This window comes from Delphinus delphis, chromosome 11, assembly GCF_949987515.2.
Source record: "Delphinus delphis chromosome 11, mDelDel1.2, whole genome shotgun sequence".
NCBI lineage: Eukaryota > Metazoa > Chordata > Mammalia > Artiodactyla > Delphinidae > Delphinus > Delphinus delphis.
Window position 1 is genome coordinate 28,601,141 of NC_082693.1, and position 23,056 is coordinate 28,624,196.

Here is a 23,056-nt window from a genome sequence, read left to right on the forward strand (position 1 = left end):
GAAAGCATATTAAAAGCAGCAAGGGAAAAACAACAAATAACACATAAGGGAATCCCCATAAGGTTAACAGCTGATCTTTCAGCAGAAACCCTACAAGCCAGAAGGGAGTGGCAGGACATACTGAAAGTGATGAAGGAGAAAAACCTGCAGCCAAGACTACTCTACCCAGCAAGGATCTCATTCAGATTTGATGGAGAAATTATAACCTTTACAAACAAGCAAAAGCTGAGAGAGTTCAGCACCACCAAACCAGCTTTACAACAAATGCTAAAGGATCTTCTCTAGGCAAGAAACACAAGAGAAGGAAAAGACCTATAATAACGAACCCAAAACAATTTAGAAAATGGGAATAGGAACATACATATCGATAATTACCTTAAATGTAAATGGACTAAATGCTCCCACCAAAAGACACAGATTAGCTGAATGGGTACAAAAACAAGACCCTTATATATGCTGTCTACAAGAGACCCTCTTCAGACATAGGGATACATACAGACTGAAAGTAAGGGGATGGAAAAAGATATTCCATGCAAATGGAAACCAAAAGAAAGCTGGAGTAGCAATTCTCATATCAGACAAAATAGACTTTAAAATAAGGACTATTAAAAGAGACAAAGAAGGACACTCCATAATGATCAAGGGATCGATCCAAGAAGAAGATATAACAATTGTAAATGTTTATGCACCCAACATAGGAGCACCTCAATACATAAGGCAAATACTAACAGCCATAAAAGGGGAAATCGACAATAACACATTCATAGTAGGGGACTTTAACACCCCACTTTCACCCATGGACAGATCATCCAAAATGAAAATAAGTAAGGAAACACAAGCTTTAAATGATACATTAAACAAGATGGACTTAATTGATATTTATAGGACACTCCATCCAAAACAACAGAATACACATTTTTCTCAAGTGCTCATGGAACATTCTCCAGGATAGATCATATCTTAGGTCACAAATCAAGCCTTGGTAAATTTAAGAAAATTGAAATTGTATCAAGTATCTTTTCTGACCACAACGCCATGAGACTATATATCAATTACAGGAAAAGACCTGTAAAAAATACAAACACATGGAGGCTAAACAATACACTACTTAATAATGAAGTGATCACTGAAGAAATCAAAGAGGAAATCAAAAAATACCTAGAAACAAATGACAATGGAGACACAACGATCCAAAACCTGTGGGATGCAGCAAAAGCAGTTCTAAGGGGGAAGTTTATAGCAATACAAGCCCACCTTAAGAAACAGGAAACAACTCGAATAAACAACCTAACCTTGCACCTCAAGCAATTAGAGAAAGAAGAACAAAAAAACCCCAAAGCTAGCAGAAGGAAAGAAATCATAAAAATCAGATCAGAAATAAATGAAAAAGAAATGAAGGAAACAATAGCAAAGATCAATAAAACTAAAAGCTGGTTCTTTGAGAAGATAAACAAAATAAATAAACCACTAGCCAGACTCATCAAGAAAAAAAGGGAGAAGACTCAAATCAATAGAATTAGAAATGAAAAAGGAGAGGTAACAACTGACACTGCAGAAATAAAAGAGATCATGAGAGATTACTACAAGCAACTCTATGCCAATAAAATGGACAATCTGGAAGAAATGGACAAATTCTTAGAAATGCACAACCTGCCAAGACTGAATCAGGAAGAAATAGAAAATATGAACAGACCAATCACAAGCACTGAAATTGAAACTGTGATTAAAAATCTTCCAACAAAGAGAAGCCTAGGACCAGATGGCTTCACAGGTGAATTCTATCAAACATTTAGAGAAGAGCTAACACCTATCCTTCTCAAACTCTTCCAAAATATAGCAGAGGGAGGAACACTCCCAAACTCCTTCTACGAGGCCACCATCACCTTGATACCAAAACCAGACAAGGATGTCACAAAGAAAGAAAACTACAGGCCAATATCACTGATGAACATAGATGCAAAAATCCTCAACAAAATACTAGCAAACAGAATCCAACTGCACATTAAAAGGATCATACACCATGATCAAGTGGGGTTTATTCCAGGAATGCAAGGATTCTTCAATATATGCAAATCTATCAATGTGATAAACCATATTAACAAATTGAAGGAGAAAAACCATATGATCATCTCAATAGATGCAGAGAAAGCTTTTGACAAAATTCAACACCCATTTATGATAAAAACCCTGCAGAAAGTAGGCATAGAGGGAACTTTCCTCAACATAATAAAGGCCATATATGACAAACACACAGCAAACATCATCCTCAATGGTGAAAAACTGAAAGCATTTCCACTAAGATCAGGAACAAGACCAGGTTGCCCACTCTCACCACTCTTATTCAACATAGTTTTGGAAGTTTTAGCCACAGCAATCAGACAAGAAAAGGAAATACAAGGAATCCAAATCAGAAAAGAAGAAGTAAAGCTGTCACTGTTTGCAGATGACATGATCCTATACATAGAGAACCCTAAAGATGCTACCAGAAAACTACTAGAGCTAATCAATGAATTTGGTAAAGTGGCAGGATACAAAATTAATGCACAGAAATCTCTGGCATTCCTATATACTAATGATGAAAAATCGAAAGTGAAATCAAGAACACACTCCCATTTACTATTGCAACAAAAAGAATAAAATATCTAGGAATAAACCTACCTAAGGAGACAAAAGACCTGTATGCAGAAAATTATAAGACACTGATGAAAGAAATTAAAGGTGATACAAATAGATGGAGAGATATACCATGTTCTTGGATTGGAAGAATCAACATTGTGAAAATGACTCTACTACCCAAAGCAATCTATAGATTCAATGCAATCCCTATCAAAGTACCACTGGCATTTTTCACAGAACTAGAACAAAAAATTTTGCAATTTGTATGGAAACACAAAAGACCCCGAATAGCCAAAGCAATCTTGAGAACGAAAGGAGGAACTGGAGGAATCAGGCTCCCTGACTTCAGACTATACTACAAAGCTGCAGTTATCAAGACGGTATGGTACTGGCACAAAAACAGAAAGATAGATCAATGGAACAGGATAGAAAGCCCAGAGATAAACCCATGCACATATGGACACCTTATCTTTGATAAAGGTGGCAGTAATGTACAGTGGAGAAAGGACAGCCTCTTCAATAAGTGGTGCTGGGAAAACTGGACAGGTACATGTAAAAGTATGAGATTAGATCACTCCCTAACACCATACACAAAAATAAGCTCAAAATGGATTAAAGACCTAAATGTAAGGCCAGAAACTATCAAACTCTTAGAGGAAAACATAGGCAGAACACTCTATGACATAAATCACAGCAAGATCCTTTCTGACCCACCTCCTAGAGTAATGGAAATAAAAACAAAAATAAACAAATGAGACCTAATGAAACTTCAAAGCTTTTGCACAGCAAAGGAAACCATAAACAAGACCAAAAGACAACCCTCAGAATGGGAGAAAATATTTGCAAATGAAGCAACCAACAAAGGATTAATCTCCAAAATTTACAAGCAGCTCATGCAGCTCAATAACAAGAAAACAAACAACCCAATCCAAAAATGGGCAGAAGACCTAAATAGACATTTCTCCAAAGAAGATATACAGACTGCCAACAAACATATGAAAGAATGCTCAATATCATTAATCATTAGAGAAATGCAAATCAAAACTACAATGAGATATCACCTCACACCAGTCAGAATGGCCATCATCAAAAAATCTAGAAACAATAAATGCTGGAGAGGGTGTGGAGAAAAGGGAACACTCTTGCACTGCTGGTGGGAATGTGAATTGGTTCAGCCACTATGGAGAACAGTATGGAGGTTCCTTAAAAAACTACAAATAGAACTACCATATGACCCAGCAATCTCACTACTGGGCATATACCCTGAGGAAACCAAAATTCAAAAAGAGTCATGTACCAAAATGTTCATTGCAGCTCTATTTACAATAGCCCGGAGATGGAAACAACCTAAGTGCCCATCATCGGATGAATGGATAAAGAAGATGTGGCACATATATACAATAGAATATTACTCAGCCATAAAAAGAAACGAAATTGAGCTATTTGTAATGAGGTGGATAGACCTAGAGTCTGTCATACAGAGTGAAGTAAGTTAGAAAGAAAAAGACAAATACCGTATGCTAACACATATATATGGAATTTAAGAAAAAAAAATGTCATGAAGAACTTAGGGGTAAAGCAGCAATAAAGACACAGACCTCCTAGAGAACAGACTTGAGGTTATGGGGAGGGGGAAGGGTGAGCTGTGACAGGGCGAGAGAGAGTCATGGGCATATACACACTAACAAACGTAGTAAGGTAGATAGCTAGTGGGAAGCAGCCGCATGGCACAGGGATATTGGCTCGGTGCTTTGTGACAGCCTGGAGGGGTGGGATAGGGAGGGTGGGAGGGAGGGAGACGCAAGAGGGAAGACATATGGGAACATATGTTTATGTATGACTGATTCACTTTGTTATAAAGCAGAAACTAACACCCCATTGTAAAGCAATTATACCCCAATAAAGATGTTTAAAAAAAAAAAAAAAAGCTCAACATCATTAATTATTAGAAAAGTATAAATTAAAACCACAGTGAGATACCACTACACCTTTATTAGGATGGCTGAAATTAAAAGGATTTACCATACATAATATTGACAATGGTCTGGGACACATGGAACTCCCATATACTGCTGCTGGGAATATAAAATGATACAGATAACTTTGGGAAACAGTTTGGTAGTGTCTTAAAAGTTAGACATACATTGGTTAATCAAGATGGTGGAGTAGGCATACCTAGAACTCAACTACCCCTGTGAGCGCATCAAAATTATGTCTATGTGTGGAGTAATTCTCAATGAAACTAACTGGAAACTGGCAGAAAGACTCCTGTATAACTAAGGTTGTAAGAAATACCCACACAGGATTGGATAATAAAGGAAGAAAAGTGGTCAGGTTGGGACCTCTGTCCTTCAGAGAGGACTCAGAGTAAAAGGGAGAATGCATGTGTGGAGATCTGCCCTGAGGAGTGAGCTATTTAAGCCACATGTTGGGTGCCCCACTTCTGGAGTCAGACACAGGGAAGACCAACCCCATTGGCTGGTTGGAGGGCAACTTGGACTAACAAGAGGACTGTGGGAATCCTGAACTCTGCTCATGAGGAGCATACAAGCACTTGCTTGCTACGAAGGCTGAGAAAAGGGAAGACTGAGGACTGCTCCAGTGGCTACCTGGTTTCCTATGACTTTCTTGTGTGTGCCCTAATCTGAGCAGAGTGAGAGAGAGTTCAACTATGGGACACAGAAGTGAATTGGACCTGGCACAGTATCTGAGCACAGTGGGGGTGGCCATTGCAGATGCTTGCATGGACAGAGTTTCATGGGTGATCCCAATTTGATAGCATCCAGACAGACAGAGCCCATGCTACATACATGATGAGAGCCCACACAGGCCCTGCCTGCCCTGGAGAGCAGCTCCATGAAAGGGTGGGGGCAGTGGAGGCTAAGGGGTCATAAACTGTGGGGAACGAAGGACACTCAGACACAGTGGGTCTGGCATTGCTGGTGGTTGCACAGGCTGCACAACAGAGGCAGACCAGACCTGTGTCTGAGACCAGCCCATGACAGCTCATGCCCTGTCACAAACCAAGAGCCCACATGGACCTCTCTTACTGCAGCATTGCTACCCTCTGGGTTAAGGGTACTGGTGCTATGATATGAAAGAGCACATACTTAAAAGGAACAGAGCCAACCCAGACTCGACAATGAGGGCTTTTGTTCCATCAACTTGGTATCCAAACCTGCCCCCGAGAGGGTGGTAATGGCCATTGAAGAGAGTGGAAACCCTCGTCACATCTAACTAGACCTAGGCGGCCAATTTCTAGCCCCACCCCCTACCAAGGTGATAGCTACAAGCATGCCCTAAGGAAAGATGTGACTTTTGTTCATGTCAAATCCAGCTCTCCCAACAAAGCCACTGAGCACCTGCAGATTGTATAGGGATGCTGCCACATATGAAAATCCCTTCAATAGTGATAAAGGTAATTGTTTTACTTATATTCAAAGAGACAGAAAAAGTTAAGCAAAATGGAAAGAGAAAGAGGAACTGCTCTCAACTGAAAGAGCAAGAGAAAATCCCTGAAAAAAAAAACTAATGAAACAAATAAACAATATTTGAATTAAAGAATTCAAAGCATTACTAACAAGAATGCTAACTGAATTAGGGAAAAGAATAGATAAGCACAGTGAGAATTTTAACAAGGAACGAAAAACAAACAAAAAAAGAATGACTCAGAACTGAAGAATACAGTAACTTAAATGAAAAACACAGTAAAAGGAATGAACAGCAGAGTAGGTGATACAGAAGAACACACAAATGATCTGGAAGTTTGAATAATGGAAATCACCCAAACAGAACAACAAAAAGAAAAGCAAATTTAAAAAATGATAAGAGTTTAAAGGATATTTGGGATAACAGGAAGTGAACCAACATTTGCATTATAGGGCTTCTAGAAGGAATGAGAGAGAGAAGGGAATCAAAAATGTATTTAATGAAATTATGGCTGAAAACTTCCCAAACCTGAAGGAGGAAACAGATATCCAGGTACAGGAAGAACAGAGGGTCCCAAACAAGGTGAACTCAAACAGACCCACACTAATATATATCATAATTAAAATGGCAAATGATAAATATAGAGATTTCTACAGGCAGCAAGAGAAAAACAAAGAGTCATATACAAGGGAATCTCCATAAGGCTATCAGTTGATTTTTCCACAGAAAATCGCAGGCCAGAAGAGAGTGGCATAATATATTTAAAGTGCTGACAGGGGAAAACCTGCAACTAAGGATATTCTACCAATCAAGATTATCATTTAGAATTGAAGGAAAGCTAAAGAACATCTCAGACAAGCAAAAACTAAGAGGTCATAAATACTACACTAACCCTAAAAGAAATATTAAATGGTCTTCTCTAAGTGGAAAAGAAAAGGCTATAACAAGACGTAAATATCTATAGGAAAAGAAAATTTTCACTATGAAAGGCAAATATGTAGCAAAAGCTGAGGATTGATCACTTAAGGTAGTATGAAGTTTAAAGACAAGAAATGTAAAATCAAGTATAACTGCAATAATCAGTAAAGGGATAAACATGACAATGTAAAATCAGAAACACAAAATGTGGGGGAAGGGAGTAAAAATATAGATCTTTTGGAATGTGTTTGAACCTAAAGGACTAGGATGTTTTAAAGGATGTTTAAAACAAATAGATCTAGTTATAGGTCAACAATACATACCCCATGGTAATCACAAATCAAAAACTTACACTGTATACACAAAAGCTAGAAAGAAAGGAACACAAGCATTCTACCAAAGAAAATCATCACACCACAGAGAAGAAACATAATGAAGAAGAAATGAACAGAGAAGAACTACAAAACAAACAGAAAACAAGTAATAAAATGGCAATGAATACATACCTATCAATAATTACTTTAAATGTCAATGGACTTAAATCTCCAAACAAAAGATATAGGATGACTGATTGAGTGATAAACAAAATCCATCTATATGTTGCTTACAAGACTCATGTGAGAACTAAAGACTCACAGAGACTGAAAGGGAGAGAATGGAAAAAGGCATTATGTTCAAATGGAAATGACAAGAAACTGGGATTAGCAATACTCATATCAGACAAAGTAGACTTTAAAACAAAGTCTTTAACAAAAGACAAAGAGGGGTGTTATATAATGATAAAGGGATCAATACCAGAAGAGGATATTTTACTGGTTAACATATATGGACCCAGAAAGGAGCACCCAAATATATAAAGCAAATATTAGCAAACATAAAGGGAGAAATTGAAAACACTACAAGTAATAGAAGGGGATTTAACACCCCACTTACATCAATCCACAGATCATCCAGGCAGAAAATCAATAGGCAACAGGAGTCTTAGATGACACAATAGATCAGTTGGACTTAATAGATATCTATAGGACATTCCATCCAAACCAGCAGAATACACATTCTTGTCAAGTGCACAAGTAACGTTCTACAGGATTGATAACATGTTATGCCACAAAACATATCTCAACAAATTTGAGAGGACAGTAATTATATCAAGCATTTATTCTGACCACAGTGTATGAAACTAGAAATCAATCACAGGAAGGAAAATGGAAAAGCACAAATGCATGGAGACTAAACACCATGCTACTAGAAAATCAAAGGGCAAATGAAGACGCAAAGAGGAAATCAGAAAATACCTCAAAGCAAATGAAAATGGGATGCAGGAAAAGCAGTTCAAAGAGGGAAGTTTATAGCAATTACATGCCTACCTCAAACAACAAAAAAATCAAATATACAACCTAACCTTCCAACTAAAGGAATTAGGAAAAGAAGAACAATCAAAGCCCAAAGTCAGCAGAAGGAAGGAAAAAATAAAGATCAGAGAGGAATAAATAAAATAGAGACTAAAATATAACAGAAAAGATCAATGAAACCAAGAGCTGGTTATTAGAAAAGATAAACAAATTGGATAAACCTTAACCAGGCTCATCAAGAAGAAAAGAGAAGGGACCCAAACAAATAAAACAAGAAATAAAAAGGAGAAATACCAGAGAGATACAAAATATCATGAAGGGAAACTATGAACAGTTATTTATTTGTTATGCCAATAAATTGCACAACCAAGAAGAAACTGACAATTTCTAGAAACATACAACCTTCCGAGACTGAATCAGGAGGAAATAGACAATCTGAACAGACTGATCACTAGTAGTGGAATTGAATTTGTAACAAAAAACTCCCAGCAAACAAAAGTTCAACACTGGTTGGCTTCACATGGGAATACAACCAAACATATAAAGAAGAGCTAATACCTATCATCAAACAATTCAAAAAAATAAAGAGGATGAAACACTCTCAAATTCTTTCTATAAGGCCACCATTACAATATTTTCTTGGATCTGTCTCCTAAGGCAAAATAAATAAAAGAAAAATTAGGGACTTCTCTGGTGGCACAGTGGTTAAGAATCTGCCTGCCAATTCAGGGGACACAGGTTCAAGCCCTGGTCCAGGAAGATCTCACATGCCATGGAGCAACTAAGCCCATGCACCAAAACTACTGAGGCTGCATGCCACAACTACTGAAACCTGTGCACCTAGAGCCTGTGCTCCACAACAAGAGAAGCCACTGCAATGAGAAACCCGTGCACCACAAGGAAGAGTAGCCCCCACTCGCTACAACTAAAGAGAGCCCATGCACAGCAACACAGCCACAAATAAATAAATTTATTTTAAAAAATAATAAAAGCAAAAATAAACAAATGGGACCAATTTAAACTTAAAAGATTTTGCACATCAAAGGAATGCATTGACAAAATGAAAAGGCAACCAACTGAATGGGAGAAAATATTTGCAAATCATATAACCAACAAGTGGTTAATAGTCAACATACATTAACAGCTCGTACAACTTTATAGCAAAAAAACCCCCAAAGAACCCAATTAAGAAATGAGCAGAAGACCTGAGTAGACATTTCTTCAAAGAAGATATACAGATGGCTAACAGGCACATGAAAAATTGTAAAACATCACTAATCATCAGAGACATGCAAATCAAAAGAACCATGACGTATCACTTCACACCTGTGAATATGGCTAGCACCAAAATGTCTACAAATAACTAATGTTGGTGAGAATAGGGACAAAAGCATTCCCTAGTACACTGTTGGTGAGATTATAAATTAGTGCAGCCAGTAAGGAAAACATAGGAAGATAAGCTAAAAATAGAACTACCATATGAGCCATGTTTCCACTGCTGGGAATATATTGGAAGAAAATGAAAACACTATTTCAAAGGCATACATGCACCCCAGTGTTCATAGTAGCACTAGTTATAATAGCCAAGATATGTAAGCAACCTAAGTACCCATCAACAGGTAAAGAAAATGTCACACACACACACACACACACACACACACACACACACACACACACACACTGGAATGAAAAAGAATGAAATTCTGCCATTTGCAACAATGTGGATGGACCTAGAGAGTATTATGCTTAGTGAGATAATTCAGAGAAAGAAAATGTCACACACACACACACACACACACTTGGCCATGAAAAAGAATGAAATTCTGCCATTTGCAACAATGTGGATGGACCTAGCGAGTATTATGCTTAGTGAGATAATTCAGAGAAAGAGGATACTGTATGTTATCACCTGTATGTGGAATCTACAAAATAAAACAAACAAATGCATATAACAAAACAGAAAGAGACTCACAGATATAGAAAACAAACAAGTAGATACAAGTGGGGATGGGGTGGGGGTGGGGTGGGGTGGGGAGGAGCAAGATAGGGGCATGGGATTAAGGGATACAAACTATTGTGTATAAAATAGATAAGCAACAAGGATGTATTATATAGCAAAGGGAAATATAGCCATTATCTTCTAAGAATTTTAAGGGGAGTATAATCTATATACCATTGAATCAGTATGCTGTACACCTGAAACTAATATAATTATGTGAATCAATTATATTTCAATTTAAAAATATTAATAAGATAGTAAAATACAGAAAAAACAATTTGACCATCAATTTTTTTTAAAGTTAAACATACTCTTACCATATACCATTCTACTACTAGGTATATTCCCATGATATAAACAGCACATATCCATACAAAGATGTATATGTGATGTTCATAGCAACTTTATTTGTAATAGCCCAAAATCAGAAACAAAAGATGAATGAATAAACAAATTATCGTATATCCATACAGTGGGATACTTACTAGCCAACAACAACAACAAAAAATATGAACAAACCCACCTTGTTTTCCATTTTAGATGTCACTGAAGAGTTCCTCTATACCCACAAGACTTATTTTCACTCTAGGAAGGATAATTTTCAGTGGTTCCATTAAACATGCAATTCTGACACAAGTATTTCTTTAATTTTCCTGGCTCACTTATAGTACTGTTTTCTGAACAACAGGACTTGTATTGTATTGCCATATCAGTTACAATAGAAGTTTTATTACAGAAAATTATGGTAGAGTAACTATTATAATTCTGAAGTTTTTATTTCAAGTTGCTTATAGGATGGAAATTCTTTCTTCCCAGTAGTTTTTATTTTAATATTGCTTTGGACTTGGGTGTTTGTTTTCTTTAAATTTTGGTCTATTTAAGATTTTGTCCAATGACAGAATGTTTTCTTTTGCTCTAGTTCATATTGTGGCTGAGAAGTTACCAAAGGTATTTGTTTGTTTGTTAGCCTGTGGTGCACACAATAAAAGCAATGAATTATTGATACAGGCAACAACTCGAATAAGTCTCAAAATAATTATGCTTAGTGAAAGAAGCCAGAACAAAAGATTACATACTGCATGATTCTCTTTATATATAATTTTAGAAAACATAAACTAGCCCACAGTGAAATACAGCAAATCACTGGTTGCCTAGGAACCGGGAGATGGGTTGGGAATAAGGACAGACAAGGAGAGAATTCAAAGGGGCACAAAAATATTTTGACAGGAGATGGGTATGTTCATAATCTTGATTGTGGTCATGGCTTCATGGTTGTATATAAATGTCAAAACATATCAAATTGAACACTTTAATTATGTGTAGTTTATTGTATGTCAAAAATACTTCAATAAAGCTGCTTTAAAAATGCACATACCATTTGCACTGGCAGTTCCAATTCAGAAATCCATTCTATTCTACAGCAATATTTGCAAGTGTGCGAAATTATATTTTCCCAAGGTAATTTATTGCACCATAGTTAATAATACCAAAAGACTGAAAACAAATTAAATGTTCATCAGTAAGGAACTTGATAAATCATGTTTCACAATTGAATATTAGGTAGGCATAATAAAGAATAAGTTCATTTTCTACTAGTATGGAATAATCTGTAATATATCAAGTAATAAAAAACAGATGCAGAACAGTGTATATCATGCTAACTTTTGTATTTAAAAAATTAAAACTATATTTGCATGTACATATATTTTTATATTTAAAAAAAATCTGTGGAAGGATCCACATAAAATTGATACTAGTCATTTGTCTCTAGCACAGAAAGTAGATGATTTGGAAACAAAAGCATGAGAGACTTTTCACCATATACTCTCTGGGCTTTCCTTGAATTCTGCTCATTACTTTTTCAGATCCACCTTGATATAATGCCCAATCTAGCCATTACATTTTATTCCCTTTAAAATTATTTTACTTCTTGTTATATTGCATACCACTACTAATATGCAAAGGGCTGAAGATTAGCAGAACTTTGATTAACATTGCTTTAAAAAAGATTTGCGATACTTTTCCTGTGCACTTTCACCTAGTTAAGCAAATCTTTTGATGTAAATAGCCTCTAGCTAAATAAAACAGTAGCAGACCCAAGAGGATAAATGACATCATCAATAACAGAGAGACAACAAGAAGATTTAGGCTAGGGGCTTCCCTGGTGGCGCAGTGGTTGAGAGTCCGCCTGCCGATGCAGGGGACACGGGTTCGTGCCCCGGTCCCGGAAGATCCCACATGCCACGGAGCGGCTAGGCCCATGAGCCATGGTCACTGAGCCTGTGCGTCCGGAGCAACGGGAGAGGCCACAACAGTGAGAGGCCCATGTACTGCAAAAAAACAAAACAAACAAAAACAAACAAAAAAACACAAAACTCAGTAAAATGGAGGAAGATTTCATGGCACCAGAAAATTACATCCTCCAAAACTTAGATATAATGACTATTATTGGACCTTGTCACTCAATTAAAGGAAGACAGCTTTTAGCCCCAAATCTTTCTTATGATATACACATTTATCTGAAACTTTTAATTCTTTATTTAAATATTTAATAAATGTTTCTTAGATCTTTGGGGAAATATTCAAGCAAATTGATTGTACCAACTATTATACATTTCCACTCTTGGCTGGCATCCTTTCCAACTCCACTGACCACAAAAGCAAGTTGCTTGGAGGTTTGTGTTCACTAACTTCGCTTCTAGCAATTCCCTTCTTTCTGCATCCTTCTGTTTCTTTTTCATAAATTATTAGTGTCCCTCTATGCCACAGGAATTTAAAAAGCCCGTATGAAACTCTGTTATTTGGGGTGTAGTAGTATCTCTCCATAGGAGACTCTATTATTCCTACTTATTCTATCTTGTATATATAGGATTGCAAAGCCTTATGTATCTCTATTAGGACATTTTAAAATTAATACAAGTAAACTCATGCTTATCTCAACAATGTCTACAGACATAAAACAAAAATTAACATTCAATTTGTATAGTAATTGATTCCATGTATATTTAAAATGGCTTACCTTTAACAGGGGCCATTAAAAACATTTTCCACTAAATCTTAGTTTTCTGTTTATGGTGGCAGTAGTGGTAGTGTTGGTGTGCTTGTTTTGAGAAGCATTTCTAGTACAGTTCATTATATTAGCTGGGCAGTTAATTGTTCTAATTACTAAGATTGACAACTACATTGGGTTTATAAAATTTTTAACAATTCTTGTATATTTTCCTTCTTGAGAAAAGTACTAACATTTAAAGAATTACAGATTGGAAGGACACAATTTTCTTATTCTCTTCAAAGGACTTCATACTGCCACTTTGTTTGTATAATAGCTATAACCCCAAATAGTAAGATATTAGGTAATCGCAATAGTGGGAATGTTAGATACTTCTCCATTGTGAATCCCTTTTCAAGACCTGCTTTTTTTTTTCACTCAAGTGGTGTCTCCATGACTCCAGCATCTGCAGGTAAATGCTTAATTTCCAGATGGTTAACAACCATGTAAAATTCCACATAGATAGATTCATTCAAGGAAGCAAACAGTTGTATGTTTTCCAATGCACATAGTCAAACCAGTGGGGGAAAATTTTGTTTTTAAGCATTTAGAAGTTCAAATGAGCCTTCTTCCTATTCTTTAAAACTGAACTGTATCCTGTCCTTCAATTATTGCAAGAATGAAACATGTCTTCACCTAAAACAAAATGGATGACAAAAAAAATAATGAAGCCAGTTTTCAAGAGACTGTGCCTGTCTATCAGTCAGCTGAAAGTCACCCAAAGCATCTGATTGCTAAGCCCAGGACTTGGCACACAATTATTTATGGTAAATATATTGAATGAATTACAAATGAGAGGTCATTTTTTGTTGTGGAAAAAAACTAGGAAGCAATATATTTTAATCCAGAGAGTTTTCAAAATCTAGAATTTTAATCATAAAGGTGTGTTTCCCTTCGTACATGTGTATTATAGGCTACTGAGTGGCATTTTATTTCTTTTTTTTATAAATTTACTTATTTATTTATTTTTGTCTGTGTTGGGTCTTTGTTGCTGCATGTGGGCTTTCTCTAGTTGCGGTGAGTGGGGGCTACATTTCATTGAGGTGCACAGGCTTCTCATTGTAGTGGCTTCTCTTGTTGTGGAGCACAGGCTCTAGGCACATGGACTTCAGTAGTTGTGGCACGTGGGCTCAGTAGTTGTGGATTGCAGGCTCTAGAGTGCAGGCTCAGTAGTTGTGGCACAGAGGCTTTGTTGCTCAGTAGCATGTGGGATCTTCCCCGACCAGGGCTCGAACCCATGTCCCCTGCATTGGTGGGAGGATTCTTAACCACTGTGCCGCCAGGGAAGTCCCTGAATGGCATTTTAGAATGTACACATTAAGCAATTCAGAGTCTTGAGTGAAATTTACTATATCAAAACATTCCTTAGGCGATGAAATCCAAAGCTGAAGTACACTAAATAATGTTAATAATTAACATCATTTAATCTTCACCAAAACCTTGTGAAGTAGGTATTTAAAATAAGTATTACTTATTCCTTTTTTCAGGTAAGAAAGTTGAGACTTAGAGGGGCTCGGTAACTTACCTAGATCATATATCTAAAGTAGCAGATGGCATCAATCAAATATCTCCAACGTTTGGATTCTTCTCACTGTAGCACATTATATTCCCTTCCCCCATAGTTAATCCGTTCCTCTTCTGAACTCCCATAACATCGTTGCTCATAATCATTTAGCTCTGCTGATGCTGCATGTTTTGTGTGTCATGTTATCTGTTTACTATTCTGTTAATTTCCATGCTCATTTTTATTGTGCTTTGTCATATTCTTTTGCCTTTGCTCTGTTTACATTTTTCTGACTTTAATGCTTAGTTTATTATTTATATTTTTTGTATTATAATAAATTATTTAAAACTATACATTTCCCTTTAGCACTGCTTTAGCTGCATCCCACAAGTTTGGGTATATAGTACTTTTATAAATTATATAAATATTTTATAAACATCATTTTCAATTCATCTATAATCAGTTGATTATTTAGGAGCCTATCTTTGTTTTTCCAAAGAGTTTTTCTTTTAACCTTTTTAGTATTGATTAATAATTTAATTGCCGTGTTGTCAGGTGACATGGATTATATGATAACAGTTTAGAATTTATAAAGACTTCTTTTATGAAGGGGTTTATCATTTCAAGGGGTTGTCCATAACTCTTTGAACATTATCATAAGAGCCCTTGATAGAACATTTAGTCTGTATCCCACCTTGGACCATAAGGATAAATTAATGAGTCTTCGCCCAAGGATTATTTCTATAACTCAGTTGAAAATTCTTTAATATATCTGCCTTGGTGGAAAGGGAGATTCAGTAAATAGGAAAAACAACAACATCAAAGCTAGAGGTTATGTCTGTGCAGAATGTAGATTTCAGTTCAAATATGTAACATGTTATTGCTTTATAAATTAAATCAACAGATATTGAAAGTCTGATTTGAGGTTTATGATGCAATGTAATACCTCCTTTTAGAACAGAAAAAAAGGCACTAAAACCAACAAATGAACAAACAAAAATTGGCCACTCCCAAGAGGTTTTGCTTTGTCAAGATATATTCTCATTTTTCAGGCTCTGACTCATGCTTGTTGCATAATGGGAATATGCCCCGATCAAACTGTCTGATGAGCAGATGGCACATGCCTACCTGCTAGTGAGCATAAATAATGAGTAACCACATTATCTGCCAATGCCTTTTCTTCCTGCTATTGTGAACAGCTGTGACTGATCTGATTCAGCTTTTTAAATTACTTTTGTTTTCCTAAAGCTATTTTCCCCTTTCTTCTGCTTAAAATCTACTTAAGTCAAATAGAAATAAGATTGTTTTTAAAAATAATTAATACTTATCCTTCTTTTATGTTTCCCCAAACTCTATAGTAAAACTATTCCATATGATAAGATTAAGTTAATTGAATCAAGTTAATTTTAAATTCTAAAGAAGAGTTAAATCTCTAATGTGATCATGTAAATTGACAAATTAATTGCAGAAAAATTGACTGAATTTCTTTTTGTAGGTTATTTAGAATAGAACAGAAATTTGATAGCCAAGTACGCTAAGAAAGAATGGACTTCAATGGGCCAATGAATCCTATAAAATTATGTACAAAATATTGTTTTGGGCAGTGATTTTTCTAAGGAGAGGTATACTTTTATTATTAAATTCTCTAGGACAAAGAGACCATAAACTAAAAAATAATTGATATAGCAATAGACATATTTTCTTTAAATTACTGTAAATCCTTATATCAACATAAATAACTTGGACACTTTCTCTTCCACACTTCTAGTACTTCTTTAAAATATTACTTTTCATTAACTTTCACTAAATGATTTTATTTTAGAACCAAGTAAATTTAAAGAAACATGAAGTATTTAGCATTTTCCAACTTTGGGTAATTCTTACTGATGTCTCCTGTAACAAATACACAGTAGTTTAACCTTTTTAAATTGGTGTTAAATTTAGCTATCTCTACATTTCTAAGCACACAACATTTAATTAAATGTTTTATTTTCCAGTTTTATTTAAATAGTTTTCTTGTTTTTTGCTCTCTCACAGTGAGCCAAAATCTTGATTAAAAATAAGTTTTTATAAACCACACTTAGGACAAAAAACAAAAAACTGAGAAGACCTCCAACAGGAAATCCAAAAAAATAGCATACAAGAAAATTTATATTTAAGGTAGAAAAAAAGCCAATCGCATTTTAGGGAAGTAAGTTTGAGTACCCCTAAATGATAATTTTCTTAATGTTATTGGAGATATGTTCTTTGTAGGTTTAATCTAGATATGGGAGGGAAATTTCAAAGCTCAAACTCAAAGGAAGAATGCAATCAGGAAAAAATGAAGAAATCCTTGCTGTCAGAACAATTGACAAAACCTCTCCCTGGCCTCACATAACTTTCTCTCTCAGAGGAAAGCTTTAACTTAACTTGACAGATCTTATGTCACGTTATTTAATTTGAAGCAACCAAAGCAGCCTTTGGTTGATTCCAGCAGGAAATTAATTAACTTGTTCGATATCGAGTAATTTCCAGAATCACTAAGAGTACAAGAGAACCAGTCTCAAAGGCAATGAAGTTAGAAACAATGCCCATAAACCATTTCTACCAATAAATATTAGATGTTGTCCTTGTAGTGTTGCTATTACTAAGACAGGCTAATCAATACTGCCCCTGGTACTGCTCGATTATTGTTCCTGGAAAATTGATCTGCATGCAGCACCATAGTCAAACTTGCCACCTTTGCTAACATTATCAGCAGTTCTTCCACCTCTATTGCTACATCTTCACCATTGCTACCACCACCTATACCACTTACACCATTGCCACCACTAGCAAGGAGAGAATATTTGTCTTTTTCTTGGAGAAACTGGGTCAAGAGAAAGACCTCATTTTCTAGATGAAAGGGAGGCTGGGAAAATGAGTATTCATTATTCAGAAATGAGCTATGTTTCCCACCAAAACTCACAAAATGAGAATAATACAAATATAGAAAGGAATAACAGCACTGAGCAGTCAAAAAATATTCAATGAGGTTCTTCTCCTACTAAAACTTCTAAATATGTATTTGGACACATACATCTATATGTATAATTACATATAGTACAAAACAACTATGCCTTGCACATCAAATACACACTCATTACCACCACAAAGACTTATTAGTTACCACATCCTGTTTCAAGATCTCTAGAGGATGCCCATGCCTTTTCTTTTTCCAAAATAATTCTGTCTCAATAATCTTTAAAATATAGACTAACATATAATGAGAGATACAGAGAGAGAGAGAAAAAGAAAGAAAAATGGTAATTAGTTTGTAGTGTGTGTGTGTGTGTGTGTACATGTAATCCTGCAAGAAGAACAATATGAGTATACCCTTCTTTGTATCTACAACTGGTTATAAGGCTATAGTTGGTATTTATGACCTCCATATCTTATTAACCATCCCATTTACTGATTCCCTATCCTTCAGCTAATACCTAATCTGGCCTGGGTTCTTTGCCTAAGTTTTTTATCTTAACCACACCCTGGAAGTCCTTCCTCTATGGTATTGCTTTTTATTCCATTTAATGAACATGCATGTATCAGAGACCTTCTGGCATCTATCTACTACTCCTTTCTGTCTCCTTTGTGTAGTAGTAAATCTCTTTCCTTTTGAGAGGCTAAATTATCCAAGCCAGTTGAGTATTTTTACCTCTCATTAAGTGGCAATATGAGCCTAAAATTGCCAGGCAGAAATCTCAGTTCAATGGAACTGTTATAGTATCTCCATGAAAGAATTTTCCTGGATATATTCAAACCTGTGAACAAGAATGCAGTGTTGTATACATAAGAAGCAAATACCATGAATATGAAAGAAAATGCATCATTCAATGAATTCAGAGCATTAAAGCCATCCTATAAGAGAGCACTACAACATCATAAGAATTTGACTCCCAGCCGTAACTGAGTTTTCTCAGTTTTATAAGACAAACTGCTTCTCAGTGTTAAAGTATATGGTAAACCCAGGAAATCCCATGCAAATCAGCTCATTGCACCACAAATATGTATCTTATGAATATTGATTGACTGAATAGCCTCAAAAAGCAAGATAATATCATCCATCCTGCTGGTAGACACAGACCCTAATTCAACAGAACAATTACTGTGTTGACTAGTTGAAAGAATTGCCTTAAGTGCTAACACAGCCGAACCTTAATTACTGTCATGGAATACCATATAACATGCTTCTATCCAAGGAATGTATCTTCATTATTATGAAGTAGAGGCTAGAGACACAGGGACAGGAATCAAACCTGAATGAATTCAAACTTTTGGATCTTGGACTTATGTTCTCATGATGCTATATAAGCCCCAAGAAAATTAAATGCTTACCTAGGGAGAGAGGACAGGAGGAGAATACAAAATATTGATTGAGCTTACCCTAAAGGGTAAACTCAAGAATAGTCTTCCACTACTGGCTAGAATAGGGACTTAAGACTGTGAATAAGCTCAGTTTGAGGGAGATATGAGTCTCATAGAGTGAGAAATCTGTCCCTTATCTGCATTAGCAGTTTAGAATGATACCTTCTTAACAAACCTCCTCCAATCATGCTCTTATATATTTAGTCAGTTGCAAATGCCAAATTTAAATGATCATCAATTAAAACACCCCCTGTATGTGCAAAGGCAATATTAAACTCTCACTAGACTGAATTAATTTCTGGAGGCAAGGGACCATGTCTTATTCACTTCCCTATTTCCTCTCAGCACCTTTGATAGTAAACTTAGCTCAGAAATAAATACTAAACAGTGCTTAATGAATGAATAAATAAAGTAAGGAAGAAACACATTAGCAGATTGAGTCTGTTAGTTGTGCAATGTCAACAGTAATGAACTGTTCCATTTTCCCCATTATTTTACACACAAACCCTTAATCTGAAAAAATTAAGCTGACTACAATTAAGAACATTTCTAAAATTAAACTAGAAGTCAGTAGACTCCCTTTCTCCTCAGTTTCTAAGTTACTCATTGTTCTAAGTCAGGAATTTAGACCAGAAAATGTAACCCTATCAGCCACTTGGCAGAAAAAGCTAATATCACAAGACAAGTGTTCTGAAATGGTACCCAAGTGACCCATAAATTCTGAAGCCAGGGACCACTCGCTTCATGTCTTCCTTACTTCCTACTTTGATTTTTGGTATTAAGTATCACTGTGTAACTATGCCTAAAATTAGATAGAAAGAGCCTTGTTCCAAGACTTGCTTTTCTTGCAATATGGTGACTTGAAAAGTTTTATTCACTGTGCCCTTTTACGCAGTTTCTACCAAGTAATTGTAGGAAATAACACAGGACATTTTCTCTAGCTGAAAAGCAGGAAATGTTAACACAGAGGGTTTGCATGGAGAATATGTCTTTAGAAAAATATATTTCCTATTATATTTCATGTTATGACACTTGCTCTAGAGGACCCCATGCAATTGACTCAAGGAATTTAACAAATAAGGAGGAAATTGAGCTAAACTTAATTTTTAAGTCAAAACATGAACATGTGTTTCTATTGCAATGCACTAAACAGGAGTTAGAGAAATATTGTGTAAGTGCCATAGGGGTAGCTGTTGATGATGAGGTATCATAAAAAATAATAGACTCAAAATACTGAGTCTTCACCTACCTTAAGACGCAAAGGTGTTTTCCCCCCAGAGCCCATAAGCAACTACAATTCTCCAGAATAAGTAGACACAGAACATTTAAGAATACAAGAAGTTGGTCTTTAAAGCATTACATTTTTCTAGGTTTCAATGGTATAAATGAACTCAAGTACCACAGGATGTAAATATCAATCACTCCTCCACAACCTCTCTCTTTGTTTCCATTGGAAGTCATTAATTAACACATCTTAGAGAACTTTCATGACTCAGAATCTAAGGAGAGTCCCCAAAACTATTATTTGGTGGAAGGGCTAGGAAAATCGAACAATTGTCATAGCAAGAAGAATTAGTAATCCATCCATTTACAGGAAAAAAATCTAAACAAGTAATAAATTTGTCTTGCCATTACAACATTATAAATTTATGACAAAAATCAGCCTATAATATTAGCAGAAAAAGTATTACTTCTTTAATCATGAAATTACCAATTTCAAAAAGTATTTCTAAGGTATTATAGATAAGTTCAAGTATGGGAATATATACATGAAACCAAAAACCCTAATATTTGTCTTTGTAACAGGATCTTGAGGAAAAGATCAAAGCTGGAGACCTATATTTAGGAAACTTCTGCCTAAAACTTGTAGGCAATTTTTTACAAATATTAGCTATTGGATTACCTTCAGTGCAAGTTCAATATCTATCTCTACTCTCCTTTGGTTTGTACCATTTCCTTCACCTGAATTGCCTATGTCCATCTATCAAAATCCTATCATTGTTTTATCTCCCACCTCAAATGCAACTTCCTCCATATCTTCCCCAGTGTCTAATATAGAACTAGACACAAACACATCTTTTAAATGTACTCTCAGCTCTTCCAACACTATATTTTTACATATTACATAATAATTATCATGCATTCTTTCAAGACAATCCCCTGGCAGTTTCCTCATCATGAATCTCTTCGGTTCTTCAGATACTTCTTTTTCCTCTTGTCTCTCTTCATCCTTTCTCTGGGCCTCCAATTCCATCAGGTCTTCATTAGTAAGCTCCTCGTGCTGCACAGCAAGGAGTTCAATGAAGTTGTCCTCACAGATCTAGCTCCAGCTTCTAGCTGAGGGTCTCTAAGTTGCTGAAGACCTCTTTGTACTCTCTCTTCATCCACCTTCTCAAATCCATGAAAATTGTGAACAAACTGCAAGCAAAAGTTCTTCCAAACCCCATTCATGGTGATGGCCATAACCTCATGCCAAGAAAAGTCAATGTTTCTTATGGCATTATAGATGTTATAGTTCTTCCAAAATTGTTGCAAGGTTGTTCCTGACTTATCACTCACCTTTACTGTCTGACAAAAAGTGTGATGTAAATAATATTTCTTGAAAGTTCCTATAACTCCCTGGCTCATAGGTTGGATGAGTGACTTAGTATTCGGTGGCATTGAGATGAAAGTCATCCATGAATGGAGGGTTACCCGGAACACTGTCAAGCAGCAAAAGAATAGGATGTTGAATAGGATGTCCTTCTTGAAGCAATATTTCTTTACCTCCAAGAGAGAGTAGTGGAAAAACCAGTCCTAGAAAATGGCCTGTGTAACCCAGGCTTTGGGGTTACTCTTCCACACAAAGGAAGAGAGCTCTTGGCTATGTTTTTAAGGGCTCTTGGGTTCTCTGAATGAAAAACTAAGAGAAGCTTCAGCTTCATATCGCCAGATGCATTGCCACCAAACAACAGAGTTAGCCTATCCTTTGCTGCTTTATAGCCTGGCATCAACGTTTCCTCCTTACTGACGTAACTTCGGTCTGGCATCCTCTTCCTGTACAGTCCTGTCTCACCCACTTTAAAAAACCTTGTTGGGTAATACGTGCCTTCATCAATAATTTCTCGAAGGGTTTCAGGAAATTCCCAGGCAGCTACCATATCTGCACTTGCTGCCTCGCCACTTACTATTACATTGTGAAGGTTGGCTCTACCTTGAACCGATGAAACCAGCCATGGCTGACATTAAAAGATGTACCCTCTGATTCTTCACCATGTTTCTTCTTCAAGTCTTCATAAAGCCTTTTAACTTTCTCTTGAATCAGCATTATGCTGAGGGGGACTCGATGCTGATGCTGATCCTGCATCCACTCACTGAGAAGTTTCTCCATTTCCTCCATCACTTTTCCACACTTCTTCAATATTATTGTCAACATCACTTGCACAGCAGACTTCACATGTTCCATGATCTTGTCCTTATTATTTAGAATCATGCTGATGGTTGAACTATTTATGTTATAAGAATGAGCAACGTCTACTGTGTGTTCACCTCGCTCCACTCTTTCAATTATTTTCATTTTTGTTTCCATTGTTATTGCTTGGCACTTCTCAGCAGTACCAGCTACATCACTGCTGCTTTTACACCTGTTCTGGACATCCTAGGCTTGAAATAAAGATACTGTACTAATGTACTCTATACAGTACTCTACAGTAAAGTACACAAAAGCACAACAACTTGTAGAGGATGCACACACATGACAATGTATGCCAGACACGTGAACTAACTTACATAATTGAGCATACGAATGCATGTTCCTAGATTTGAAA

General features: G+C 36.1%; 1 protein-coding gene across 1 annotated transcript; it reads right to left on the minus strand.

Moving 5' to 3' along the window:
• Nucleotides 1-22,419: 22,419 nt before the first annotated feature.
• On the minus strand, nt 22,420-22,818 carry LOC138414217 (putative CENPB DNA-binding domain-containing protein 1). Its single transcript, XM_069541232.1, has one exon. It carries the CDS (start codon nt 22,816-22,818, stop codon nt 22,420-22,422), a length of 399 nt encoding a protein of 132 aa, XP_069397333.1.
• Between the last annotated feature and the right edge of the window lie 238 nt (nt 22,819-23,056).